The sequence below is a fragment of the Solanum dulcamara genome, chromosome 11 (genome assembly GCF_947179165.1).
Source record: "Solanum dulcamara chromosome 11, daSolDulc1.2, whole genome shotgun sequence".
NCBI classification, from domain to species: Eukaryota; Viridiplantae; Streptophyta; class Magnoliopsida; order Solanales; family Solanaceae; genus Solanum; species Solanum dulcamara.
In genome coordinates, this window is record NC_077247.1 from 61278101 (window position 1) to 61306086 (window position 27986).

At 34.0% G+C, this 27986-nt stretch overlaps 3 protein-coding genes across 11 annotated transcripts; all 3 read right to left on the reverse strand.

Annotated features, from left to right (window-relative positions):
* Positions 1–848: 848 nt before the first annotated feature.
* Positions 849–7507, reverse strand: LOC129873730 (uncharacterized). The gene is made up of 20 exons (XM_055948898.1): positions 7306–7507; positions 7046–7197; positions 6157–6194; positions 5899–5921; positions 4886–4992; positions 4763–4814; positions 4588–4672; positions 3878–3968; positions 3184–3222; positions 2926–2993; positions 2764–2826; positions 2606–2661; positions 2451–2524; positions 2226–2318; positions 2044–2145; positions 1867–1947; positions 1703–1794; positions 1547–1562; positions 1325–1435; positions 849–1235 (listed from the first exon to the last, which is right to left on the reverse strand). Exons 2-20 carry the CDS (start codon positions 7166–7168, stop codon positions 1134–1136), a joined length of 1416 nt encoding a protein of 471 aa, XP_055804873.1. The 5' UTR covers positions 7169–7197; positions 7306–7507; the 3' UTR covers positions 849–1133.
* A 1210-nt stretch (positions 7508–8717) lies between these two features.
* Positions 8718–15287, reverse strand: LOC129874124 (uncharacterized). 8 transcript variants are annotated; one of them, XM_055949356.1, is made up of 8 exons: positions 15087–15287; positions 14179–14524; positions 14002–14056; positions 13760–13919; positions 13398–13579; positions 13004–13307; positions 11655–12889; positions 10411–10659 (listed from the first exon to the last, which is right to left on the reverse strand). In XM_055949356.1, the coding sequence occupies exons 7-8, from the start codon at positions 12874–12876 to the stop codon at positions 10610–10612; spliced, it is 1272 nt and encodes a 423-aa protein (XP_055805331.1). In that variant the 5' UTR covers positions 12877–12889; positions 13004–13307; positions 13398–13579; positions 13760–13919; positions 14002–14056; positions 14179–14524; positions 15087–15287; the 3' UTR covers positions 10411–10609. The 8 variants fall into 8 exon arrangements, with proteins under 8 accessions (XP_055805326.1, XP_055805329.1, XP_055805331.1 ...); XM_055949359.1 differs by having other exon boundaries at positions 13004–13263; positions 13398–13619; XM_055949355.1 differs by having other exon boundaries at positions 13398–13619.
* Positions 15288–16942: 1655 nt separating this feature from the next.
* LOC129873478 (nuclear pore complex protein NUP98B-like) lies at positions 16943–27419 on the reverse strand. Of its 2 annotated transcripts, XM_055948580.1 has the most exons (15): positions 27267–27419; positions 26455–26580; positions 25275–25490; positions 24882–25169; positions 22089–22345; positions 21671–21863; positions 21409–21578; positions 21230–21284; positions 20978–21113; positions 19659–20072; positions 19512–19569; positions 19162–19255; positions 18927–19086; positions 18190–18322; positions 16943–17314 (listed from the first exon to the last, which is right to left on the reverse strand). In XM_055948580.1, the coding sequence occupies exons 4-9, from the start codon at positions 25072–25074 to the stop codon at positions 21076–21078; spliced, it is 906 nt and encodes a 301-aa protein (XP_055804555.1). In that variant the 5' UTR covers positions 25075–25169; positions 25275–25490; positions 26455–26580; positions 27267–27419; the 3' UTR covers positions 16943–17314; positions 18190–18322; positions 18927–19086; positions 19162–19255; positions 19512–19569; positions 19659–20072; positions 20978–21075. The 2 variants fall into 2 exon arrangements, 1 of the variants encoding a protein (XP_055804555.1); XR_008762724.1 differs by lacking the exons at positions 20978–21113; positions 21230–21284; positions 21409–21578; ... (4 more) ...; positions 26455–26580; positions 27267–27419 and having other exon boundaries at positions 19659–19929; positions 20028–20349.
* Positions 27420–27986: the final 567 nt, after the last annotated feature.

The following is a 27986-nucleotide window of genomic DNA, read 5'->3' on the forward strand; positions in this document are numbered from 1 at the left end:
CGACGCATACGGAATCGATGGAGTCTTTAATTCAGGTACTCATACGATTTTCTCCTTAACCTTTTCATACATGGATATTTTTCTCTTCAGTGATTTTCATGCTTTCATCCATGTTTTTTTATAAATCTTGAAAAGTAACAGGATTTATATATATTTCAATATGAAAGATGGTATCGTTGAGAAGAGTTGACGAAAATCACTGTTCTATTCTTGGAAGTTTTTTTGCTTCTTTTTTGCGTTTTTTCAATCATTTAGTATTAGAAATTCACTCATCTGAGTGATTGAAATTCATATTGAATAAAAGCACTAATAGACGAGATTGGACGATTGACTCCACCCTCCATATAGTTGTCTATATAGAACAAACAGTCTACGTACAGCGTTTAGACGTTTGCCATCATTCTGGCTTAGGATATTGGTTCCTCCCCCCTGTCAAACAAATAGCTCCTCTTAGCATAGTTGTTCGAGGAACACATGCAATTTGGCATCCATGACATGCACGAATAATCAAACTAAGTACAAAAGAGGTTATACCATCATACCTTGCAATTTGGCATCCACTATTTGCCGGCTAATATGATGTTCCATGGAAGATCAATACTTTTCAATATATGGCGGAACTAAAAGAATGCAAAGATTATAGGTAGACCTATCAAAAATTGATTCCTGATACTGCACCAGTTACAAATCTCAAGAGTTTTTACCTTGCTGCAGTTGCAACTTGCAACTTTTCCTCATGAATAGAACTGTTGCTCTTTCCTTCAAAAACTAAGCAAATAAACAAACTTTAAGTACATCAAATCCTCTTAAACATATATTCACCAACCACCGAGCAGAAAGAGAAGGTATTATGGAAGCATGAGCTACTGCAATATTCAGAAGTCGGTTATACCAAGAATCCATTTTTTGCGTAACGCTAGGATACAGAAAACTGTTGAGAGTAATGGGAGGATATTATTACATCCAGTAAACGGTAGCAACTTTTTACAAAAAACTGTAGTATCTCTTTAGAGCCCTTTAACGTGTCATTTAAAGACTTCTGTACAAATTGGCTGTAATATGTTGCTTGAGATATACTATAATCAAATATATCTACTGTAGAATATATTTTGTAGTGATGACTGGGGGAAATATCATATACGGCGTTTTTTCTTCTCTGGTGTTGCATGGACCTGTGCTTTTATTCCATAAGTCTTTAACTGGAAATTTTCAAATGCTTCAGAAATAGTTTCCACCTGAAAATTTGAGTAGGATATAAAAAAACTGAGATCAGACTTAATGGATAGGAATACAAAAAATAAATGCAGTCTTTATCTGGACAGACCAGGTGGGGCTTTTTGGAGTACACTCTCACAATCATATCTTGATATGATGATGGCAGCAAGTGGCTGATGCGATCATCAGGTATAGAGAACTTCTCGTCACTTTCATAATCCTGAATTTCAATCAAATCACTAAGAGTGAGGGCAGGAAAGATGAAACGCAGAAAAGAAAAGTAATTGAATAGACTTTGATACTCAAAACTTATAGAAGCCATAGTCTGTACCTTGAAAAAATGGATTCTGGCAGAGGGTCAATGTCCAACCAATATACAAAAAATAATAAAATTGAAAGGCTCAGAATAATAATAAAACTGGAGGAAAAAGATAAAGAAAACCCATGAAAGAGCAAGAACTATATAGGGTGACCCATTTTGACAAACCTTTCAAGAGGATTATGCCTCCCGCGAGTCAGATCTATCCGGACATTGCTCACAGAAACATCCTCTTCATTAAGTCTCCCACTGCTACTTTTCTGTAAGATAATGATTATTACCATAGAACTACTAACGACTCCCAAAAATAGAGAATACCATATGTTAGCTACCTGCGAACAGACAATATCATGTGCCGTGACATCCTTGAAATGCTCTATTTTGTCTCTTGGGACAGCATACTCATTACAGAACTGCAATGTGCAGAAACAAGAATTGACCGTAAACTTCAAACATTTCATAATCTCATATAACCTGCTTATTCAACACCCATTAGATAACCTCAGTACCTGGTATAAATCTCTTCTTCGAACGCGAAGGATCAAATCTCTAGATTCCTTCAGTTCTGGGTCTGGAGCAGTCTCGATGGTTTTTAAAATGGTGTCATCTAACTACTTCCACATACACAGAAATTAATTTCATGGTTCCATGTATTAAGGAGGTTTAAGGTAACGAAAAAGACCATGCCAACCTTCCAGTATTGAGAAGGATGCTCTATATGAGATGCTATCTGTAGATAATCATTTGCTTTCACTAGTGCATCAACAACCATAAGCTCTATTGCCTGTACAATGATGGGATAACAAATTGAAAGCCTCTGCATACACTTATAAATGACATACAAAATGATAACTTCCACATTTCAGATATGCTGGTGAGAGAATCAGTGCACAACTTCGTCAAATTAGCTATGTACCTTCACTTTAGCATGAGTATAAACAGTTCTGTGTAGATCAGCTCGTGTGGCAAATAACTTGTGGATGGTTAAATCTGAGAATTTTGTCCACACAAATAGTAAGGCCACAAGTCAAACAAAAATAAATTAAATTCTGGTAAGACTTGAGTACTAACAATCTTTGGCTCGATAGCATATCTCATCTCCCAAAACTCTCATTGTTTCCATTAACCTACAGAACATGAAGACAGTTTCATGGTAAAGATTTTTTTTTCTCTCAGACATTTGTGAAAAGATGCTGATTAACAATAACCAAGAAGATGAAAGAAAAGACCTCTGGAACTGAAAATTGCATCCTAGAGCACACGCGCGGCTATCTCGGACAATGTAATCAAACCTGCAAACCAACAAAAGCTTCATTCAGTGAAAACTGGGGGGGGGGGGGGGAATAAATTGTGAAAAAAAGGAGAGAATAATCTATGGTTGAGAAACCAACTTGTCAACATCGATTCCATTTCGACCATTTGCCACAATATCATATAAGAACTGTTTCTCCCTTGAGCTCTACATATCAATCAATCAAATTGAGACAGTGCACAAGTTTAAAATTGGAATTTGAAGTGAAAAGGCAATCATAAAAAGCTCAAAAAAAAACCAGATTGAAGTGTAAATGCATGTCAAATGAAGACAGTCAAATTGCAAGAATCACATTTTTCTCCTGGTAACTGTGTGTGCTAGAAAGAGAAGGACTTACTTTTGTCAATGCAAACTTGGAACTAGCAAGTATCATTTCCTGTAAAATATAGATGTCAAAAGGCCACGTTCAGAACTTTTTCTGCTTACAATATAAACAAGTCTAACTATCACTTGTGGCATTTACAATCAATCGGCTTTTAGCTGCATGAAAAACATTAACTCATATGGACAGTGAATAACTTCATTATCTCAACTACCATAGTCATAACTTGGTCATAGAATTCATTTACTAAGATCTGACATCAGTTACCACTGAAAAGCATTGTAAATAAGAGCATTCCAAATCAGAAGAAGCTTTATCTTTACTAGTAGCTCATGAGAATTTAATGAAAGAAGCTATGTCTTCCAGGTTTTAGTTCCAAAAGTACAAATTCTCTTTCAGCAAATAGCTGAAATCATCCGAAGTTCCACATGTCTACCATACTTGAGAAGCACCTCAAATTCAAATTGCTTTTGGAGACAATACAAGTTCGCACAAATACTATATATTGTAAGCAAATTAACATTCTCATATCGCATAATGTCAGACGTACCTTGTCAATGGTGTACATAAACATGTGAAAGAGATCAAGACAAAGCACTATTTCTTATGCATAAGTTTGAACCTGATAAACGCTATTTTCTAAGCCTACAAAGTTTGGGCATGTTGTGATGAAACCAAAGGTAGCATAGATCAAAATAATTCATCTTACCTTGACCTTTTTAATGGTTCCTGAATCAATATCAATATGGCGCTCATCAACGATGTGATCAATCATATCCACAGACATTTGCTCATGAGACCTAAAATACAACATAAGACAAGAAGGTCATTTATATGCACTAGCCATAACAATGACATCACCTCACTGCGAGTGCAAGAAGCTTCAAAGAAACTTGAACAGCAAAAAATTAAAAGATAGTTAACTAGGAAAGATTTTCTCAATATCTACACTACAAGCTGCAGGCAAGAGAAGACACGAACAATTGGAAACAACTAAACAAAATCACCATATGCCAAGGTCCTTCACCATGATAAATTACAACTTTAGGATTTCCACCACATAATACATATTATAAGTATTAACTTTATTTCCTGCAATTAAGTGGTAAAACTGTCCAACTAGTTTGGGATTGAGACATATTGATTTATTGGAGTTAAAAAGACAAAACTAGGGTTTTCCTAAAGACATGCATCCAAGAAGGAAATATGAAAGCATTACCACTCACCCATTTCTTCTTTATTTGATCGCTTCAAGCCCTAATTAAAAGTAAGAAGCTTCTGCTAACATCGAGTATGTTGCGGAGAATTAGAAATAAATTCATTTCTTATTAGCCAAGAAAAATCGAATAGCATGAGAATGTGACATATATCTTTGAGAGGTATTTAAATAACAGAACTCCTTCCACAGAAAAATATTACCATTCCAATCCATTGCGAACTTGAGGAAGAAACTCGCGTTCAAACAAGTGACTAAAAGGTCCATGTCCAATATCATGTAGAAGACCTAAGAAATTCAACCATAATGGAAGGGAAGCATCATTTATTCTGCATTAGGCAAGAACTATTCATGCACAAGGCATTCTACATCACTTACCTGCAAGTTTCACAGTTTGTATATCAAAGTGATCAATTCCTAGCTCCATACCCTGTAAAATGAGAATACCACAAGTAGTATCAAGTTGAGAAACCAAAATAAATAGTGTACACAAATTCATACTTGGTGGGTTTTAAGCTTATGGACAGCTTCATTGGCAAGCCAATACACTCCAAGGGAATGCTCAAATCTAGAGTGCACTGCTCCTGGATAGACCATGTGTGCCACACCTTAAAGTGCATACAAGAGCTCATGTTAGTAACAAATTTAAGTCACTACCAGGCTGCTAGCTCCTGGAGTTACAAGGTTTCCACCAACATTGAGTATAACAGTAAGAGCCAATGGCTGCATCAATACTGAGTGGATGGATGATTTAAAGTTCTCAAACAGATAACATGGATCTCATTTTAAAAGAAGGTGAAATTTACCCATTGAGTAATAGGAGACCATATTGTCTTTTTGTAATTTGCATCTAGGCTTGTAACCCCTGGGCTTGCCTCTGCCTCTGCAAGAGGCTTGTATGGGAGATATGCATGCAGGTATTTAAAAGCTAATTATGAATTCTTAAGCCATCGTTTAAATGAATATCCAGAATTTGAATAACCTATATAGCATATGTCTTCATAGGACACTAAGAAACAAGATATCTTGCAATTTCCTTAAGACCTTACGAGGATCCCAAGACAGTCTGAAATGCAACCACAAATCAGATACCACTAAAGTTGAAACAGACTATTTACATCGAGCAAGTGTGCAATAGATACATTCTTCAGGGGCATCAAATGACACTCCTATTCACAAAGTGAAGCTGAAAGTTGCAGATAGTTTCAGAACAGTTAAAGAGGCAAAGATAGTTATCAAATTTATCATAGTTCTGCTAACCAAAATCACTTACATTCAGACTAATTAAATACAGGCTACTAACGTCTTTTATGACATCTCACATTTTACTAGTAATAATTTTGTAATATCAAAGAACTAAAATTTGGGATGCCAAGCATTTCAGGGGACATGTAGATGATAGATGAGAATACTTCTTCAAATCCCATATTGAATCACAAAGCTAAAATTTGATGTTCTAGCTTAAACAAGCTTGCGACTATGTATGAAAATAGGGAACAGGGCTAGTAACTTACCTAGTTGTTTCAGATCACGAAGCCTGGAAAACAAAAGACAAAACGGTTCAATAATTCAGTAAAAGCTCTCATGAGAAAGGGTTGAACAGAAAAAAAAAATAAAAAAAAATAAGAGATGGACATCAGACAAAAAGGCAGATTGCAGCCAATATAAATACAGATACTCAGACAAAGTACATATATTTACAATCGGCATGCAGTAAACTGAGATCTACCACTACTACTACGCTACTAGAAGTACATGATAAGGAAACTTGCCTTTGAAATTGTTCTGTGTCAATGAACTTCAAGTACAGCTGCAAAGTTCAGAAAAGAATAAACTTCCAGTACTTTGCACTAAGCTCACAATAAGAAGTTAAAGAACATGTATAAGAATAATGAAAAATAAGAGTGTAGATCTGAAATCAGAATGAGAAAATAGTAACCGTCACACCCTAGTGTCTCTCTTGCTTGGTAAAGACTCGCACAGTAAAAAAATAAAATACGGGTGAATAACATATCTTGATCTATTGGATAAATACATGTTTTAGGCTGAAAGCTGAAGGACTGCATCACAGGTTAAACAAGGACAATGTCGGAAAACACTTTGTTACTCTCATTTCTTGTGAGATCGATCCATGCAATCCTAGTAAAACAAACTTATGAATTTGGACCTCGATATGCTTTTCGAATAGATCATGAATGATGAAAATTCCATCTTGTGTAGTTAATTGTTATGGTCACTAATCTTTCACTAAATGAAACGGAATCAAAATTTAGGCATACACATTCTTAAATTACTTTTTACATTTAAAGGCTTTTAGGAAAATTATGGATAACAAAAACTTATGAATTGAAACTCAAAGTAGTTCTGAACTCATTAATTCAGTTGACAGTTATCAATTATGGCTAATACTCGAGTACAATTTCGGCAATGACTTACCCATTGAATTCTCATTTATTCCATTGATATTATCAATTTCCTCTAAAATAGGAGTACACTTTTGGCAATGACTTACCACAGAAAACACATTTGAAATTGCTCTTAGCAACCAAAAAAAAAAGAAAAGGCAAATATCTCTAAATTTAAACAGCCAGCGCAGGTATAAGCATGTACAGAAATGTATAAGGTAAAACAGCCGGCAGAGAGTGAGAGACGGCGACATACCGGATCAATATAGATGTTGCCGTGGACGTTGTCATGGATTTGCTTAGAGAATCTGAGATCTTGAGAGGAAGCGAAGTTGAAATTGGAAGAGAAACTGAGTTCTTCATTTGAAAAAGCTCCCATACTCACCCTTGGCTCTCTACTTCACCACTCTACACAGAAAATAAACAACGGAAAATTGCAAAAGGTAGCAAAATAAATAAACCTAACATTCGCATTTAAAGGATAATGGTTGAGTAATTGCGAAAGCGTTTACATACCTTTTGAGGTGCCGAAAAGAGAGAGCAGCTGGCGCAGAGCAGGAAGAAGAATATATTAAATTTGCACGAAAATGGGAAGGAGAACGTGAGTAGTGAGGTAGTAGTGCCGCCAAAGATTTTAACTTCTATTTTATTGCTGCTGCAGCAAGCGACACAGGCCGTCCACTAGGGAATTGGGGCCGGACAAGCAGTGCGCCAGTAAACATTCGCCACAAACAATGGGGTTTTAAAAAGATATCGCTTCAATTTCACGTGTCTAATTGAGTAATTTACCGAAAACAAAATTTTAAGGACCGAATTTTTCCTCTTTCTTTTATTTGTTTCCCTTTTTCATTTTTAGGTTTTTCATCCGATGTCTCATACTCGCTTTGAAGCTCAACTAATTCAGATTTGCAGCGCAGTTTTACTTTTGAAGGTAAAGGTTCCCTACCAATTCATAGTTATACTCAAATCTCACATCTCTAAATTAAGAATAGAAAAATACTTGTCGTTTTATTACAACCGGATAATTTTAAGATCCAAGTTATCCACACAAATTGTCACTTTTTTCCAAAGAAAAAAGATAAAACAAGCAATTTGGTAATATATTTGATTATTTTAAAAAAAATTGAAGAAGCGTTCTCTAGTTTGACTTTTTTCAAGTCAAATATATGACCAAATATAATTTTCAAATATAATTTTTAATTATTTTTATCACATTTTTCGAAAGCCGGTTAAGGGCATCTTCAATCCATAACACCAAATTTTATACTAAAATACTGTTAGCATTATTTTAATGTAAATCAACTTCAACCCATTAAATTTTACATTAAAAAGAATGATCTCTCAGTATTCTTCTCTCTATTGAATATTATATTAATATTTTTTATTTCATTTATATTTTCTCAATTCCTAAAATAATTTTTTTCTAAAACATTCCCATGTATAAATCATATTCGTTTCTTTTATAGTCGTTTAATATAAAAGTATAGTTCTATCCAATTATAATTTTTAGTAGAATTAACATAAATGTATTTTTAAAAAAAGTCATATATAAAAAAATTAATTTATAAAAAGCTAAGTTTTAGATCTAACATTAATATCATAAAAATATTACATAAAAATTAATTAAGTATACAAGAGATTTAATTAAAAACATATAATTTATATAATGTTAAATTAAAAGTTTAGTATAATGAAATAATATTAAAATATTTTTTTTAAAAAGTGATTTGGTGTCACACACTAAAATAAAGTAAAATTGGGTTTAGCTTATAAACAATAGATTATGTTATTGCTCAAAACAAATTGGTCGAACTCTTTAAAATAAACACTTTTAAGTTCTAAACTTAGCTAAATAGACTATAACTTTCAATTATAGGACATTGTTTAGAAAGACTAACATGAGCCGGGACGAAGCCAAAACTTTTGACAAGGAGATTCAAAAGTTCATATTATGTTAAGGAAATTCAAAACACAATATTTGTACATAAACAAATTACTCTTTTACACACGGCGTAATTTTCCAATATAAAACAGTGAAATTCGTATCCTGTAGTTCCGTCTTGATCAGGTGGAATGCCTCAATTTCTTCTCAGGCTTTCATGGCTACATGTTCAGAACGAGAGAGAGAGAGAGAGCCTTCATTCTCAAAGAGTTGCAAACTCATTTGTTTGATGAAAAATAAAGTATCTTATAGCACTCGAATCAACTTTTTTGAACGATAATATAAAATCAATGGAAAATTTGCTTCGGGGTGAAAATTACTAAATAGGAGGATCTGAGAAGACAATTGCCTCCATATCATGCATATGGTCTAGAGACATGATGCCTTACTCTCAAATCCCAAAATATCATATTGGACCCAAGAAAGAGGAAGAAATTTCTCTTGCTTATCCTTCAAGTGGTGTACCATGACCATCTCATCATTTTTCCCCAAAAAGTTTGATGGTCGAAAAAGGATCTAACTGCTTAAATTAATGCACTAACACAATTAACACATAAATCATAGACATTTACAGATAGTTTCTTTTTTCATGTTCATTGAATTATTTTTACTCAGAGTGTGTTTGCTCATAGTTTTAAGAGGATCAAGCTAATTAAGTTAATGCATCAAGTCAATTGACACATAAATCATCAATAGTTTCAGATAATGTGTTTGCTCATGTCTAATTGATTGCATATATAACATGAGCAAAAGATAATAGAACACAATTAAAGTGATCAATTAAAGAAGGAAAGAATCCCTCAGTGGGATAAAGTTGAGCCAAAAGTTAGCCGAAGAAGACCCTGGCCAATCCACGTGGCCATGATATTTGGGGCATACCTTCAAAAAAATATCTCGAGAAGAAATAAGACCATCTATCAAAAATATATCTCGAAAAGAAATAAGAAATTCTTAAACCTGCAAAAAACACCTTCATGAGGAAATATAAATATATAGTCCACTTTCTAAAAATTAATCTTTCAGACAAACAAGTGTATAAATTATCAGGGATATTTAAATTTATACAATTTTCTAACATACTACACTTAAATTTAGGGATTTCATTTTTATATCATTGTCTACTTATCAAATAAGAAGAATCTGGCTACATGAGGATCACTAGTATCTTCTTCGAAATCTAACTTCAACGATATATCTACGCAGATCATTTCCTTTTACATAGTTTCTAGTAGAGAAATCTCTCAACCCGCGTCAAGATAACCAAAACAAATATCAATGACTCATCCAAATGAAATGTAGCTTTTTGATAATCCTCTGTGATTGAGATCTCATGTCGGATTATCATTTCCCAAAAAAAACATGGATCTAACAATTTCAGAGACTTTGTTTATATGTAAAAGTATAAGAATAATGAAACTGCAATGACATTAAAAGTTTAACTTAGGATTTCCAAAAAGTAAACGACACAGTCAAGTAACTTATCGGATGAAAAGGTGAATTTTCAAGATGAAACTCAATCTTAAATTTTAGTTCTTTAGAGATTCAACTTAAAATTCTACATGATACAAAACGTCAAGTAGGAGATAAGAAGCATAATAGCCACAATATGTAATTCCCGAGAAAAAACATCTAATTGGATCACGAACAAAAGATTTTCTGCGCTATTCAAGATTATCAAATGAACAAACACATGCAATTTCTATTCATTAATTTGCCTTAGCTCAGAAAACAATAATTTATAACACTATACTCACATAAGTTGCAATAAATTCATCTTGGAATGGAAAATTACAACAGAACAAGACAAATGAAGAACTACCAAAGCTAATCATGAACCCGACCTTGATAATGCAGATGCAACTGAAGAGTTGTTGCCTGTCAAAGCATTAAGGGAAAACCATTCCAATAGACCTCATCACTGCAAATTCCTGGAACATGAAAAAAAAACACAATTTTATTTTAGAAAAATAAAATAAAATATGCATAATCTATGAGTGAAAAAAACTAAAAATAAAAAATTGAAACCCATAGCTGAATCCTTTGGGTTTAAGATGAAACAACAAGAATGACCAAACACCACAGTATAGCAGTGAATCTTTAAAAAGTTTTTCTGTTACTTACCATGTGCTAAGTATATCTGTTTGAATCAAGTTTTCAGGTTTAAAGTTATTGACAACATTTTTCATCAGAAAAGGCCCTTGAATCTTTTAAAAGAAAAAGATAAACCAATAGGAAAATAAAAAAATGTAAGACAAGCACAAGTTTAACTACTCATTGAATCCCCATTTTGTTGAGAACCTATTTTTAAGACATACTAATTAAAAGTAATAGCGCCAATTATTGAGCTTCAGGGAGCACTTCTACAGGTATAAGATCTAATATTTTTCAGGTAACTATATGAAGTCAAGTATCACAAACAGTGGCATATGCAAATCTCTGCACACTATTCACAACATACAGATCAAATGTAGTCAAGTTGCAACTTTGTTAAATGTCATTGGTACATCTTCAGAATCATGATCAATGCACCTACACAAATTCATACATCATAATACATGAATATCTTTAAACCCAAAAAATGATAAAAGTTAATGGCGAAAGAACCATAGATCACCAACATAGCAATTGTTTGAATGCATGTCATTTGAGTCAACTATGACACATAAGCAAAAGAATAATGCCAATTTTAATTAGATTAAAGCAACAACCCTTCATTTTGGACAAAATTGATGCTAGAACAGAAAAGTTTTCACCATAATAACCAATGCAAACAGTTGCTATAAGGGAATAGCAAGCTCTTTTTCCTGCATGGGGTTAGTAGCAGCAGTACCTTGGAGCTCTTTTGTATTGAAATGCAACTGAGTTCCCATATGTTTCAACACATTAAAATCCTGTTTAGGTAAATTAGAAAACTTGGAATTACCTGCAGTGTGCTTTTCCTGCAGCATGTAAGCTTGCCCTGCATTTTTATCACCATTGTGATGATTGTGCTTCTCAGCATTTTGGTGCTGCTGCTGTGCTAAGGCAGAATTTACAGTAGCCACCCTGCTGTGTGTGGCTTTGTCCATTCGTTTATGTGTTTGTCCCAACTCTACCTCATTGACACAATATTCTTGATTGTTGTTATTTGTTTGAACATGTAGCTGAGTCTCATTATTTCCCAGACCAAAAGTTAAGCTAGCACAGCTGATGCCGGCAGCCTCCTTACTATCAGAGTCCAAATTTTCTTTTGCGAGTTCAAGATTACAACTCAATGGAACAGTACTGTGAATGGGATATTCTACATTTTGCATCTCAACAAGTCGAGTACCCCTTGAATTATCAGAATTTGGATTGCGAGATTTTTCGACATTGTTTTGGACTTCACTGTCTCCAGTAGCATTGTTTTGGATATTCGAATTGTTAGACTTAGATTCGAGAGAACTCACCTGTTGGGGATTGTTCAGTTCATTGAAGCGCCCATTTTGTGATTGGAGTTGGTCTGAAAACTTCGCCGGAGCTCCGGCGACCTCACCTGAGATTTGCTCCTGTATGATTTCGCCAGCCATTTGATCTGAAACTTTGGTGGTAGGGGCGCCCTGAAGTGGGGAACAAACCCCAGTGGTCAGCGCCGCTCGAAACTCGCCGGAAGTAGGTCGAATTTGAGATCGAATTTCCGGCGGCGCAGTGAAGGTCTTCTCTTCATTCGCCTGTGGAGGGCACGCGTTTGGCATGGTGAAATTCTCTGAAAATTTGATATTATGTAGATTAGGAAGTGGAGATTCATCTCCAGTATTTGATTCAACTCGAATCAATCTAGATTTTTCGAGTGATATGATTCTATGAACCCAGGCGATTTGTTCTTCCGAAAGTGCTACAGTGTTCGCAGGTGTATTTTGCAGATTGGAGGAGCTGTGGGTTTGATTTTGTGATGTTGCAACTCGAATCAATCCTGCGTTACTTGAAATTGCTACTGCTTTGTCAGTATTTTTTTGCAGATTCAAAGTACTCTTAGCTGGATTAAAGGTTGATGCTTCTTCCGCTATGTTCTTATTACGGTCCGGTGGTATGTGAAGCTCCACCGGCGGTGGTGAAGCCATTCCGGCAGTCTTCTGCCGATGAAGATGATGAACAGTAGTGTTAGTTACCGTTAGGTCCAACCCCATCACCAACTGCAAGCTTTGAGAAGCCCCGTCGAATTAGTACACTTATACTATTATTAGTTTATTATAAAAACACCAAGTGCATCTAGTATAATCACTCTCAAACTTATGCATAGTTAAATTAGTGTACCTTAAAAAGTAATTTGCTTGCTACTTAATGGAGAAGCTTCGTGTCAGAAACATAGAGAACTTGACCACCAATATATCTTTTTCCAAGATGAACCTTGCACCATACCAGATAGCCAAAGCATAGCTGGAGTACATAATAGCAAAATGTGACCCAAGACCTAATCCACTTGCCAGCCCTTCATTTGACCCTGAATGGTAATCTTTAATTAGGGACTCGTTATAGCTGGCCACAACTTGCTTCTCCCCCGTAAAAGATGCAGCCTGAGGAGGAAACAAGATACATCTCATCTACTGGTGGTTATTTTCTGAAAAGAAATTGAAATAAAGATTGTTTTACTCCCAATATAAATTTCATCAGAGCATGGGCATCACAATAATTTAAACTTATGACATACCATTTCAAAGGAGCCTACTGTCTGTTCAACCACCGTTGCTGCCTTGGCATAAGCATCTTGTCCACGGGACACCATCCTAGATAGGATGAGGGACATCACTCCACCAAAGATGACAAGTAGAGGAATGATGGATAACATAACAAGTGTGAGAAGCCAGCCTTTGGTAAATGCAATGACAAAGCCTGCAAGGCATGTTAATATCATCTGTACAAATTTCCCTACCTGCCGCAGTTAAGGAAATAATATCAAGTATAGAAAGAGCAATCATATCCTCACAAAGGATCTTTTATGTAGAAAGCAATTTACAATGTAGTGGTTTCACAAAGAAGGGCTTAGTAGAGTTGCTTTTTCAGCATGAGTACCTACTCCCCCATTGCGTCTTGTACAAGAACAGTGTCACCAGACATCCGCCCCACCACCTCTCCCATATTGGTTTCCTTGTCACGGAAAGCTAAATCTTGCTGCAAAATAGTATTATTCGAGAAGGCTGTCTTTCACCAGAGATCATCCAACAAGGGACCTCTGAACAACACACTCATATTAATTTAACTTCAATAATAATTCAAAATTGCCTATGCTTAGTAAAGGCGGAATGAGAACTTACAAAGAAATGCAGCTGCCCCACATCCCAAAGCTAAGTAGACAAATTCAAATGAAACCTATATGAAATTACACAGATAATTAGAAGATCTCATTTTCAGGAGGGTAACTCAATCAACAATAGATAAAATAAGGACGTAGAATATTTAAAAAATGTTCAAAGCATAACCCTGGAGACTACCCCAAGCACATCTCTGTTATTTTGCTTTTGTCCTAAGGAGTCGGTCCATTCTCCAAAAAGAATTGTCATAATGGGAAGGGACAATCCATTGCCGATAGTTGCAATAGTTTCAATTATCATCAAAACTATATCAGTGGAATCAACAAAGGAGAAGAGCTTGTAACAGGTAACTGTCTCCGTTTCTTTGGTCTTGTCCGCATCCTGATCCTGTTGTCCTGAATTGTTTTCAGCCGGAATTTGCCCTCCAGATTATGAGGAGGCTTCATTGAGTCTTGTATTTCCCTTCAAACCGTTCCCTTCAGTCATAATTCATTGTACCATCATAGTACAATGAATTTAGTTGTTTCTGAAATGGTTCTTAAATTTCAAACTTTACCTAATAGATTATGATTTTTCTAGCTAAGACATTTTCTCAAACACCTGGTGAACGTCAGATATCTTTAAACAGGAAAACCACACAAGAAGGTACTTCTTGGCGATACTAAAACATGGGAAATTAGTGAAAGTAAAAAGTGTTGGCAATATATAGAAACAGATTAGGAGGAGAAATTAAGCCACATAAACAATATATCGACTAACTATAACCAATATGCAAGACCCACAAAGAAAGCATAAACACGGGACCAAGAAAAAAAGAAACATACCCAGATTCAGTAATCAAGAATATGCAACAATGCAAGAAAGTTGAGAAATTAAACAGTGTGTTTGTCGAAAAAATTCTTGTTGTCAAGAATCATGGATATGCTAGAACCAACATGCAAGATTCCATAGAAGAAGAAGGAGAAGAGAGGAACATGCCCAGATTCAGTTATTTACAATTGTCAAGAATCATGGATATATGCAAGATTCCAGACCACCATATACTTACATTGAGAAACACAGGACAATATTAATGAATATTTACTTACTTGGAGCAGGAAAATATCGACATGTTTTGAGACAGAGAAAGCGAAGAAGAAGAGCGGCAATAAATGGCATTGTATTGGAATGTTGGTATATAAATAGGGCCGGACTTGTAGCTTACCGTTTAAGCTAATTGCTTTTCAGAATTATGTCTTTTAATTTATTTTTTCATTTTATTTAATACAGAAAATATATTATATTTAAAAATTATATCTTAATTATAGAATAATATTTACAAATGTACCTAGCTAAATTAAAGAATTACTAATAGAAAAATCAAAAGTAAATTAATTAAAGACTAAATAATTTAACATTAAAGAATGCATTTTTTTTCCTTATACTATTTTTAGAACATTAATCAAGCACAAATTATTTACAATTGTCAAGAATCATGGATATATGCAAGATTCCAGACCACCATATACTTACATTGAGAAACACAGGACAATATTAATGAATATTTACTTACTTGTAGCTTACCGTTTAAGCTAATTGCTTTTCAGAATTATGTCTTTTAATTTATTTTTTCATTTTATTTAATACAGAAAATGTATTATATTTAAAAATTATACCTTAATTATAGAATAATATTTACAAATGTACGCTAAATTAAAGAATTACTAATAGAAAAATCAAAAATAAATTAATTAAAGACTAAATAATTTAACATTAATTAGATATTACAAAACTATAAAATAGATAAATGTAGGCAACATAGAAATACAGAAAAAGGACCACAATGCAGAAAATTCAAAATAAATTAAGAAATTAGATGAACATAAGAGGAATATATGTTTTTTATCAGAATTATTTGGAATGTGTTATTTTATTTTCTACTATATTTTTTGCTCAAAATATTTTTACTATATTATTCTTTGAATATATTAAATTTAATGCTTTGAAAAATATATTAGATATTAAATATTATTTAATAGTAAGGAAAAAATAGACATAAGTGGATAAATTATCTATTTATTTTTTAAACTAAACAAATATTGTTGCATAATCTTCACGCACACTTTAAATCGCATGCGTGTAGCTAATCGCTTCCCAAATTAAAAAATAGATTTTCTTTGTAGAATTAAAAAACACTAAAATTATACCTTAATTATAGAATAACTACAAAGGTACGTGGCTAAATTGAAGAATCACTTAACATGTCAACCACCTTAACATAGTAGGCCCCAATGCCTACAACAACATATACCTGGTGGAAACTGGTTTAAGTTCAAACTGGGACTACACTACTTGTAAGAATAACAAACATAAAAAGAACAGGTTTATAAGAAAGTAAATCTCATGGAGAAAAGAAATAGAGTTGCATATAAGAATATTCATATGGAAAAGAAAAATACTTATGATACTAGAATGGAGCATCATACTAAGATGAGTAAATTGAAGAATCACTTAACATAAATATCAAAAGAGAACTAATTATAAATTAAATATTTTAATATGAATTAAATATTACAAAATTATAAATTGATAAATGTAAGCTGAGTATTTCTCCTGAATAGTCGTCCATGTTTAGGAAATTGTCTGAGAATATCACTCTTGTTTCTTTTAGGACTACAATATCAATCAATTATTCATATTTTCCTCAAAATATACTTGATACAATTAAAACATCTTTCTTTCCCCTAATAGGTTGACATGACATGTACTGTCTCCATAAGCTGGGCTAAAAATACCCAAGCACCAATATGTATGTTCCAACTCAACTTTAGCTAGAATAAATAATCAAAACATATAAACATACAGTAGAAATCAACTTACAAATATATTTCATCCCCCCTCCCCCCACTTTTTTTTCTTTTGTGGTGGCGGTACAAGTAAAGAAAGTATTTTATTGCAAATGAAGCACCAGAAAATCGATGTACATGAACATCTAACAATAAAAGCAAAACCAACATGTAAGTATCAATATTGTGTTGTGTACAGCCATACAAATTTACCCAACTACAATTAAAACCGCAAAACTATAAATACAAGAACATTTGTAAAAAGATACTAATGAACACAAACCATCAAACAACGTATCAGTTGAGTAATGCATGCAATCCTATAGACAATAACAACCCTTCCAAGTTATGAACATCATAGTTGTCCGGCATAATAAATACGTACAGCATCATCAATACAATAGAAAAGATTATGTTAGTCCAACATTTTGCGAAAAGATTACCATATCTTTCTCCCATCAGCACCAGTCCATCTCGTGAGACACCAGATCCTTCAAAAGAAAGTATCAACTTCAGGTGATAAAATAATATAATAAATTGAGCAGAACTTTCTGCACATCAAAATGCATTAGATCAATGTCAAAGAAACTAATACTTATCATGTCAACCACCTTAACATAGTAGGCCCCAATGCCTACAACAACATATACCTGGTGGAAACTGGTTTAAGTTCAAACTGGGACTACACTACTTATAAGAATAACAAACATAAAAAGAACAGGTTTATAAGAAAGTAAATCTCATGGAGAAAAGAAATAGAGTTGCATATAAGAATATTCATATGGAAAAGAAAAATACTTATGATACTAGAATGGAGCATCATACTAAGATGAGTAAAGATATATCAATTTTCATATAAAGCATATGCCCTCGTTATCAGAAGTAGCAAACAAAGAAACATAAGAATTCATTTAAGAGCCTCACCGATCACTGCCTTTTGTGCAACTAGTCTAAGCGATTAAATTACATAAAAGCACGACTTGCCATATTCGCAACAGCCCTCCTCTATTGATCCTCAAAACATTAACAAAATCAGACAAAAAAATAATATAATTCCCCACTCTCTTACATGGCACAATTTTCAACTTTTAACAAACAATCAAAATCAAATAGTCTAGACCATGTTAATTTCAAAGAAAAAAGATCTAGACCATGTAAAAGAAACTGACCACTGAGGGTGTTTACGAAAGTCTGTCCAATTGAGCGTCTTCATTCATATACTACAAATCACGACTTCTTATAATTAAAGAAGTTTTTTTTTAGAGTTGTGCGAGTAAGGCCTTCAACAACAGCTCCACATCTTTCAATTCAATACCTAGTAAAGTCATAAAGAATATTGAAATTTTGAAAGGGAAAATTAGTACACCTTGGTGGCACCAGCATTGAGGCGGTTGAAAACAAACTCCTCAAAAACCCTTGTGAAATCATACAGGATAACAACCCCCGACCAAATTGAACTCCAAATAGCCTCAGGCATTCGTTTAATGCTCCTCAACTCCCTAAAAAGGTAAAAACAAATTCTTAAACACCCTTAACATACCTACAAGAATAACAACATAATTTATTTATTTTAAAAGACTTCTTGAATTTCCTTGATATGTTCCATGAAAATAAATTCTTAAAAACTACAATTTCTAAAATATGTAACTTCAAAACACCAACAAGTTCTTGAACTTTTATTTAAAAGCTTGCATGTAAGAATTCCAAGATAATCTGACTAATACCAAGATAACGGAAAGAGCAGTAGTATTACTTGAGCAGATAGATCGGCAGGAAAATTGATATAGGGTTTAAGATTTTGATCAGACATTGTCACTAGGACAGTTAAGAGCAGCAATCCGGCGGATTACTCTAAGATGCGCCAGTAGCGTATTAAGTTCCGGTTTAGCAGTTGAGTTGGCTTCTGTAATTTGAAATCAGGGGAAAATAGTAAATGCTAACTAAAGATTAGTTTTCTGTTTTCTTTGTTCGAGAAAATATACTGAAATAAGTGAGTACAGAAATATTGAAAGACCTGCAAATTAAACAGTGGTTTTAGGGAAACAAAGTGTAGAAAAGACAACTTATCACGTCTCTTATCCATCACAATTTGGATCGGTATACCTTCACTGTGTAAACATCAGGACCTGAGATGTATCCTGGGAGCTTGAATGAACCATCGCTTGCATTCGATTTATTAAGGGAACTCAGATGAATCCGAAACCCACTGGACAACAGCTGCAATGGGGAAGGAGAAGCACGTGTGCAAAGCAGGTCATCCTCACTGCATGCAAATGAATAAAATCTAAGAAACCAGACAGGAAATATCCCTAAGTTAGCTGGTGTAACTAAGACGGACCTTTAAATACCAACAATTTTGAAGGAGACACTGGGATGCACAAGGGCGATTCTTAGCAGAGGCTCTTTTCAGAGAATGCAAGACCCTCTTTGGGCTTCCAGATTATATATGCAAAGCAAAAGATCAAACAGGACAGAGTACATATTTAGAAGTAAAGTACGTAAATCAATATTTTTCATTTGTTTGAATTGTGAGAAAACTAAAAGTACTCGGAATGCATTTGCTTCCTTCGAACTGGTTGGTTGTAAAATACATCACAAACAATGAATGCAAAAAGAATAATCCCAACAAATTTCCTTATTAGCAAACAACAGTCAACTCATGTGTCAGGTAGGTTTATACAGAATTACCTGTTGTGCCAACATCTTGTCTACAATCATCAATTTCAAGGTACAAATATTTGCCGTCCTGTAAACAATGGCAAGAACAAAGACCAAGTTAGTAGTTTTATACCTACCCTAATGGACACTATCCACTGAATCTCAAAAGAACTTCACCTTCAAAACCTTACGATATTCATTTGGCCTCCAGTGAGTTTCAGTAACAATTTCCAACAAAGAAACGTCGAACATGCGCCATTTGTATTTTGGTTTCATGAGAATACTATTTATGTCATAATATACATTTATTTGTCCTATCCCAGCACTCGTGCACTCAATCCTTACTTTTCAGTCTTAAATTTTTGTGATGAACAATCCGACCTCTAAATCTGCATCCGAATCGAATATCGACATGAATGTGGGCGTGGAATTTGAACAATATAAGTGTCTAGACATAAAAGTAGATGAATGTAGTCATTTCATATTGATTGAGCACATTTAATTGCAATTTAGAAGTTACATTTATTCATGGAAGTGCAAATTTACCTTCCCCTCCACGATTGCACTAGAATCTTTGTTCTAGTGCAATTCCTGTTAAATAACCCAGAGAAGAATATGAAAATCAACTACATAAAAGGTTCCCGACAAGATAAAGTGAATCTTCAAAATCAAGCATGTTTACATTCTACACAGAGTTGTAGACCCACAAACGGAAATGGAACAAGAAAACATGAAAAGGCACATGCATCAAGTGTCTGTATATATATGTACACACATATGTATAAATAGTTGTAGGGTTTTATCATCAATTGTTAAGCAACCCACTTTGGCATACAAATTGATAGTAAAGACGGATTCCCAGTTTGAGAAAAAAGGAGAAGAAGAGGTTTAGGAAAGATGGATACCCAGTTTGAGCTTGAAGAAGATTTGTGCAAAAAGTGCAAGAAAATCATACGTAATATGGTGATACCTTGAAAAGATGAAGACAATTGAAAGAGTGGTATGAAATAAAGAAATCCAATAGGAGTTACTTGCGAATAAGTATCCAACATGTTGTACAGACGTAGGAATAAAACTCCCACAAATTGGAGAAAAAACTGAATTAAAGAACATGAAACTAAAAAAGCAACAAAAGTAATAGTAGTTGACGTGGAAACAAAAAAGTTGAAGAAATACGAGAAATTACTACAACAAAGAAATTAGTAATAGACATACAATGGCAAAATCAAGGAGAAAGTGTGAGAAACAAATATTCTTCTCAAGTGCTACATATTTTTTGTCCAATCTTGACAATGAAGCAAGCAATTCATTAAGAATCTCAGCATTCAAATTATCATATGTTTCAGTCGATTTATCTATATTATATTTTGTCCTCATCAAGTATAGAAACAGCAATCATATCCTCACAAAGGATCTTTTATGTAGAAAGCAAATTACTATGTAGTGGTTTCACAAAGAAGGGCTTAGTAGAGTTGCTTTTCAGCATGACTACCTACTCGCCCATTGCGTCTTGTATAAGAATAGTGTCACCATACATCCGCCCCACCACCTCTCCCATATTGGTTTCCTTGTCACAGAAAGCTAATTCTTGCTGCTAAATAGTTTCAGATAGAGACTCCTTATTTGAGAAGCCTGTCTTTCACCAGAAATCATCCAAACAAGGGACCTCTGAATAACACTCATATTAATATAACTTCAATAATAATTCAAAATTGCCTATGCTTAATTAAGGCGGAATGAGAACTTACAAAGAAATGCAGCTGCCCCACATCCCAAAGCTAAGTAAACAAATTTCAATGAAACCTATATGAAATTACACAGATAATTAGAAGAGCTCATTTTCAGGAGGGTACTACTCAATCAACAATAAATAAAATAAGGACTTGGAATATTTTTAAAATGTTCAAAGCATAGCCCTGGAGACTACCCCAAGCGCATCTTTGTTATTTTGATTTTGTCCGAAGGAGTCGGTCCATTCTCCAAAAAGAACTGTCATATTGGGCAGGGACAATCCATTGCCGATAGTTGCAATAGTTCCAATGATCATCAAAACTATATCAGTGGAATCAACAAAGGAGAAGGGCTTGTAAAAGGTAACTGTAACAGGAAGATATGCACATATAAAGGTAGCAATAACATAATTGAAGAGGCATAGTTTGAATTCACATAAGAGAACAAGTTAAGGATACCTTTATCACCTAACTGGTAGTCCTCAAACCTCAACTCCTCCTGGCTTTTATCTTTATAAGTCTGCATTCCACAAATGGATTGAATTTTTCCACCACTTCCTGGGATATAGTTCTCTGGAGTTGCAATATATGATGCCAAATGCTGAGTTTCCAAAACCAGAGCTCTTGAGAAAAGGTGGTGTACTTTCTTTTTCTGGTTTGCAAATTTAATCAAAGATTGAAAACATGGATATCCAAAAATATGAAGTAGAAATAAATAGTAGTTAGTAGTATTTAATAAAAGGTCAACAAGGATTTCAGACCAATATAAGAGCATATAGATTACAGAACAAAATTCTCCCTCAAAATGTTGATTAGTCTGCTCCAATACATGAGAAAATGGACAGTAAAGTAAACCTTTGCTCCCTGACATGGATACTGCTGGTTGGCCAAAGGAGTAGGAATCAGATCTTGAGGTGCCAAAGTGTGAGTTGCTTGAAATACCAAATTCAGGAGCTCTTGGATATCCAAGTATGGAGTCTGAGGCATTGACATCCCTGGACCACACCAGAGGTTCATTGGCCACACTATTAACGTCATATTTCTTTCCAAATGTTGATAAAGTGGACGAGCTCGCAGATACGTTTTGTGTTTGACCAGATGTAGCATTCGTTGTTGCATTAAAGGCTAATGTTCCTGCAGTTCAGAAAGCAGATTAAATTGATCTCCTAATCGCTAATTAAAGACAACTACAAGCATCAATAGCTGGCTCAAGATCGGTTTCAGAAATAGTTAGCAATAACACTGCACACCATAAGAAATCCCACTGAGGTATTGCAGTTATTACTTTTAAAATTTTTGGAGAAGAGTACAGCTCAATGTGTACAGCTACTTTCACAAGGAGCAGATTCAGCTTTTCAACCAATTCCAAAGCCGCCACGCTGCTCTAGAAAAGTAAGTATGATATCTCTTCTTTCATATTATTGGCAGTATTAAGTGTAGCATCTATATTATATGCCAATCCTTACCTGGACCACAGGCGAGAAAGAAAGCTGTACTTAATCCATTTGGCAGAGAAATCATGGGAACAACTTATTCAAATGGTGTCTATGGGTTATTCCCATGAAATAGCTTTAAGTGGTTTTTCTTCTGAGAGTGTTTAGACATAGATGAGAGAGCATTTTATGGAAACTTCAATTGATAAGACATCTATGTTTCAAAATCAACCTAGAAACAGAGGCAGTTTTTAACTGCAGAAAGTTGCACAAAGAAAATATGTTGATGATAGTGACTTTTTTTCTGAGAAAATTACAAGAATCAAGAAGACAACTATAATATGCATATTGTAGTAGCAATTACAGATTTGAAGAAGGAGAATTTGAATACACATAAGATGAATAAATTAAATACCGTGACAATAGGTTATCAAATTCTTAATTAGGACATTAGGTCAAAATTAAAGGACTTCAAAAGATTGCACCAAGCTTTAAAACTTTAATTATTAACCGTCTAAGGACAATTTTTCTTCTTTCTTTTCAACAACAGTTAAATAAAGATTACTACTAGTATTCCGGGGTAATCCGAGTGCACCCAATATAATCTATCCACCTGGTAGTCTCTGTGTAGGGATTACTACCAATAACGTACTTCTTCGCGATACTAAAATATGGGAAGTTGCTGAAAGTAAGAAGCGTTGGCAATATATAAAAACAGATAAGAAGGTGAAATTAAGCCACATAAACAATATATCAACTAATTAGAACCAATATGCAAGACCCACAAAGAAAGCATAAACACGGAAACAAGAAGAAAAAAAAAAGAGGAACATGCCTAGATTCAGTTATCAAGAATATGCAAGAATGCAAGAAAAAAGTGTGTTTGTCAGTATATGAGAAAAAATTCTTGTTGTCAAGAATCATGGATATGCTAGAACCAACATGCAAGATTCCAGAGAAGCACGAAATTCAGTTATCAAGAAAAATTACTTACATTGAGAAAACCCAGAAACACAGGACAATATAAAAGGCATAAGGAAAATATCGACATTTTTGAGACACAGAAAGCAAAGAAGAAGAGCAGTATTTATTGTTTTCCGACGTGTGAATAAATAACAATGGTGGTATAAATAGAGAAGAAGAGATGCCGGTTGCATAATCTCTGGGCAGATTTTAACCGCAAGCGTGTAGCTTACCGTTTAAGCCAGTTTGATTTTTTTTTATTTAATTTGATATTCTTTTTAAATTATGTCCTTTTGATATATGAGTAAACATATTTAATTTATTTTTTTAATACAGAAAATGTATTATATTTAGATTATTTAAAAGGAGAAGAACTTGTAAAAAGTAATTGTCTCCGTTTGTTTGGTCTTGTCCGCATCCTATTGTCCTGAATTGTTTTCAGCCAGAAATTGCCCTCCTGATTATGAGGAGGCTTCATTGACTCCTGTATTTCCCTTCAAACCGTTCCCTTCAGTCATAATTGTGCCAATGTTAAAGAGTAATTTATTTTGTCACAAACCAATTTAGACCTGCCGTGGCAGGTTAATACTCAGACCTGAAGAGATCAGTAGCATTTTACTAAAAGCATAAAGAAAACACAAAAATAAATTTATAAACCAAAACTGCCAGCAGGAACTCTCATTTCGATACCGGTAATCAGTAATTACTCTCTGATTTATTCAGCTTGATGAAAGCAGAGTGAAAACATAATCATGAACAAACCAACTTCAATCCCCTTTAAAGTTGGTAACGAAGGAAAGCATCATAGTACAGTAAATTTAGTTGTTTCTAAAAAGGTTCTTAAATTTCAAATTTTACCTAATAGAGTATGATTTTTCTAGCTAAGACATGATGAACGTCAGATATCTTTAAACAGAAAAACCACATAAGAATGATCAGACCAATTAAATTTCTAGCAAATGGATATGTTAGAACAAGTGATTGTGCCAGGAGTGTCTTTGCTTTTTGTAAAGCTTCATCGACCTACCACTCCAGGAGACTAAGGGCGCGATCAATTGTTCGAACATATCCAGTTGCTAGCCACTTATTTTGATCTAAGATTAAACACTTAGGATATCCAAAAATATAAAATAAGAACAGTCATTGGTACTAATATTTAACAAAAGAGCAACATGGATTTCAGATCAATGTAGAGCATATAGTAATGCATATTGAACAGTATATAATCTTATATCATCCGCTCCAATACATGAGAAAATGACAATAAAGTAAACCTTTGCTCCCGGACATGGATACTGCTGGTTGGCCAAAGGAATAGGAATCAAATCTTGGGGGGGCCAAAGTGTGAGTTGCTTGGAACACCAAATGCAGGAGAGCTCTTTGATATCCAAGAATGGGAGTCTGAGACATTGACATCCCCATCCCCGGACCACAACAGAGGTTCATTGGCCACACTATTAACGTCATATTTCTTTCCAAATGTCGGTAAAGTGGACGAGCCCATAGATACGTTTGTGTTTGACCAGATGTAGCATTCGTTGCTGCATTAAAGACATGTGGTCCTGCAGTTAGGAAAGCAGATTGAATTGATTTGCTAATCACTAATTATAGACAACTACAAGCATCAATAGCTGGTTTCAGAAATAGTAAGCAATAACATTACCCACCATAAGAAATCCTACTGAGGTATTGCAGTTATTACTTTTAACATTTTTGGAGAAGAGTACAGCTCAATGTGCACAGCTACTTTCACAACGAGCAGATTTAGCTTTTCAACCAATTCCAAAGCTGCCTCGCTGCTCTAGAATAGTAAATTTGATATCTCTCCTTTCATGAAATTGGCATTATTAAGTGTAGCATCTATATTATGTGCCAATCCTCACCTGGACCACAGGCGAGAAAGAAAGCTGTATTTAATCCATTTGGCAGAGAAACCATGGGAACAACCTATTTCAAATAGTGTCTATAGGTCATTCCCATGAAATAGCTTAAGTGGTTTTTGTCTGAGCATATTTAGACAGAGATGAGAGAGCATTTTATGGAAACTTCAATTGATAAGACATATTAATGTTTCAAAATAAATCTACAAACAGAGGCAGCTGAAAAATTGTACACCCTATTCCTTTTGGTTTGGATGTGATCATGCAAGCTGAAAAATGTCATAACAAAGGGAACAACCTATTTCAAATATTGTCTATAGGTCATTCCCATGAAATAGCTTAAGTGGTTTTTGTCTGAGCATATTTAGACAGAGATGAGAGAGCATTTTATGGAAACTTCAATTGATAAGACATATTAATGTGCAGCTGAAAAATTGTACACCCTATTCCTTTTGGTTTGGATGTGATCATGCAAGCTGAAAAATGTCATAACAAAGGGAACAACCTATTTCAAATAGTGTCTATAGGTCATTCCCATGAAATAGCTTAAGTGGTTTTTGTCTGAGCATATTTAGACAGAGATGAGAGAGCATTTTATGGAAACTTCAATTGATAAGACATATTAATGTTTCAAAATAAATCTACAAACAGAGGCAGCTGAAAAATTGTACACCCTATTCCTTTTGGTTTGGATGTGATCATGCAAGCTGAAAAATGTCATAACAAAGGGAACAACCTATTTCAAATAGTGTCTATAGGTCATTCCCATGAAATAGCTTAAGTGGTTTTTGTCTGAGCATATTTAGACAGAGATGAGAGAGCATTTTATGGAAACTTCAATTGATAAGACATATTAATGTTTCAAAATAAATCTACAAACAGAGGCAGCTGAAAAATTGTACACCCTATTCCTTTTGGTTTGGATGTGATCATGCAAGCTGAAAAATGTCATAACAAAAGTCTTTACCGCCAAAAGATGTTGAGCTTCCAAAAGGAGATGAGGTTATTGTTCCAAACACACTGGAATTGCTAGTCTGTTGAATTCCGGATGTAGAACCAAATAGGTTTATGTTGCTACATGACGGGCTTGAAGCTGTCAAAAGATCGCTATATTAATTATGTAACCAAAGAATTTGTTTAATCAACTTAATTACAGGCATCAAGAAGACAACTACTATGTGCATATTGTCGTAGCAATTACATATTTGAAGAAGCAGAATTTGAATCCACATGAGATGAATAAATTAAATACCGTGACAATAGGTTATCAAATTTTTAATTAGGTCAAAATTAAAGGACTTAAAAACTTTAATTGTTAACAGTCTAAGGGCAGTTTTTCTTCTTTTTTTCTCAAGAACAATTTAATAAAGAATACTATCTATCCACCTGGTAGTCTATGTGTAGTAATTAACACCAAGAACGTACTCTTCGCGACACTAAAACATGGGAAATTACTGAAAGTAAGAAGTGTTGGCAATATATAGAAAGAGATTAGAAGGAGAAAATAAGCCACATAAACAATAAATCAACTAACTAGAACCAATATGCAAGACCCACAAAGAAAGCATAAACACGGAACCGAGAAAAAAGAGAAGAAGAAGAGAGGAACATGCCCAGATTCAGTTATCAAGAATATGCAAGAATGCAAGAAAGTGGAGAAATTAAACAGTGTGTTTGTCGAAAAAATTCTTGTTGTCAAGAATCATGGATATGCTAGAACCAACATGCAAGATTCCAGAGAAGTACCCAGATGTTCAGTTATCAAGAAAAATTACTTACATTGAGAAAACCCAGAAACACAGGACAATATAAAAGGATTAAGGAAAATATCGACATTTTTGAGACAGATAAAGCAAAGAAGCAGAGCAGTATTTATTGTTTTCCTACGTGTGAATAAATGGCAATAGTGGTATAAATAGAGAAGAAGAGATGCCGATTGCATAATCTCTGCCCAGATTTTAACCGCAAGCGTGTAGCTTACCGTTTAAGCCACATTAAACACCTTTTTTTTCCTCCCCAATATTTTTTATTTAATTTGATATATTTTTAAATTATGTCCTTTTGATATATGAGCAAACATATTTAATTTATTTTTTAATACAAAAAATATATTATATTTAGATTATTTAAAAATTATACCTCAATTATAGAATAACATTTATAAATGTACATAGCTAAATTGAAGAATCATTAATCGAAAAATCAAAAGTGAATTAATTAAAAATTAAATTATTTAACATTAATTAGATATTACAAAAACTATAAATCGATAAATGTAGGCAACATAACAATATATGTAGAAGAAAAAGGAGCTCACCAAACCACAATGCAAAAAGACAGAATATTCAAAACAACGAAAAAAATAAATTAAAAAATCAAATAAACATAAGAGAAATATATGTTTTTTATCAGAATTACCTAAAATGAGTCATTTTATTTTCTACTATATTTTTTGCTCAAAATATTTTTTGAATATATTAAATTTAAATTTAATGCTTT

Bases quoted from the DNA above. Each gene is read 5' to 3' on its own strand.
- LOC129873730 (XM_055948898.1), bottom strand. From the start codon at position 7,168: ATGGGAGCTTTTTCAAATGAAGAACTCAGTTTCTCTTCCAATTTCAAC. The intron at 4,993-5,898 runs GTAAGTTACTAG...ATGCACTTTAAG, and splicing joins TCGTGATCTGAAACAACTAG to GTGTGGCACACATGGTCTAT. The intron at 2,319-2,450 runs GTACATAGCTAA...ATCATTGTACAG, and splicing joins ATACTCATGCTAAAGTGAAG to GCAATAGAGCTTATGGTTGT.
- LOC129873478 (XM_055948580.1), bottom strand. From the start codon at position 25,074: ATGACGTTAATAGTGTGGCCAATGAACCTCTGTTGTGGTCCGGGGATG. The intron at 22,346-24,881 runs GTTTACTTTATT...TCTGAACTGCAG, and splicing joins ATCCATGTCCGGGAGCAAAG to GAACATTAGCCTTTAATGCA. The intron at 21,864-22,088 runs GTATCCATGTCA...TTTGCAAACCAG, and splicing joins ACTCCTTTGGCCAACCAGCA to AAAAAGAAAGTACACCACCT.
- LOC129874124 (XM_055949351.1), bottom strand. From the start codon at position 12,876: ATGGGGTTGGACCTAACGGTAACTAACACTACTGTTCATCATCTTCAT. The intron at 10,660-11,654 runs GTAATTCCAAGT...TTCATGTTCCAG, and splicing joins GCAGGAAAAGCACACTGCAG to GAATTTGCAGTGATGAGGTC.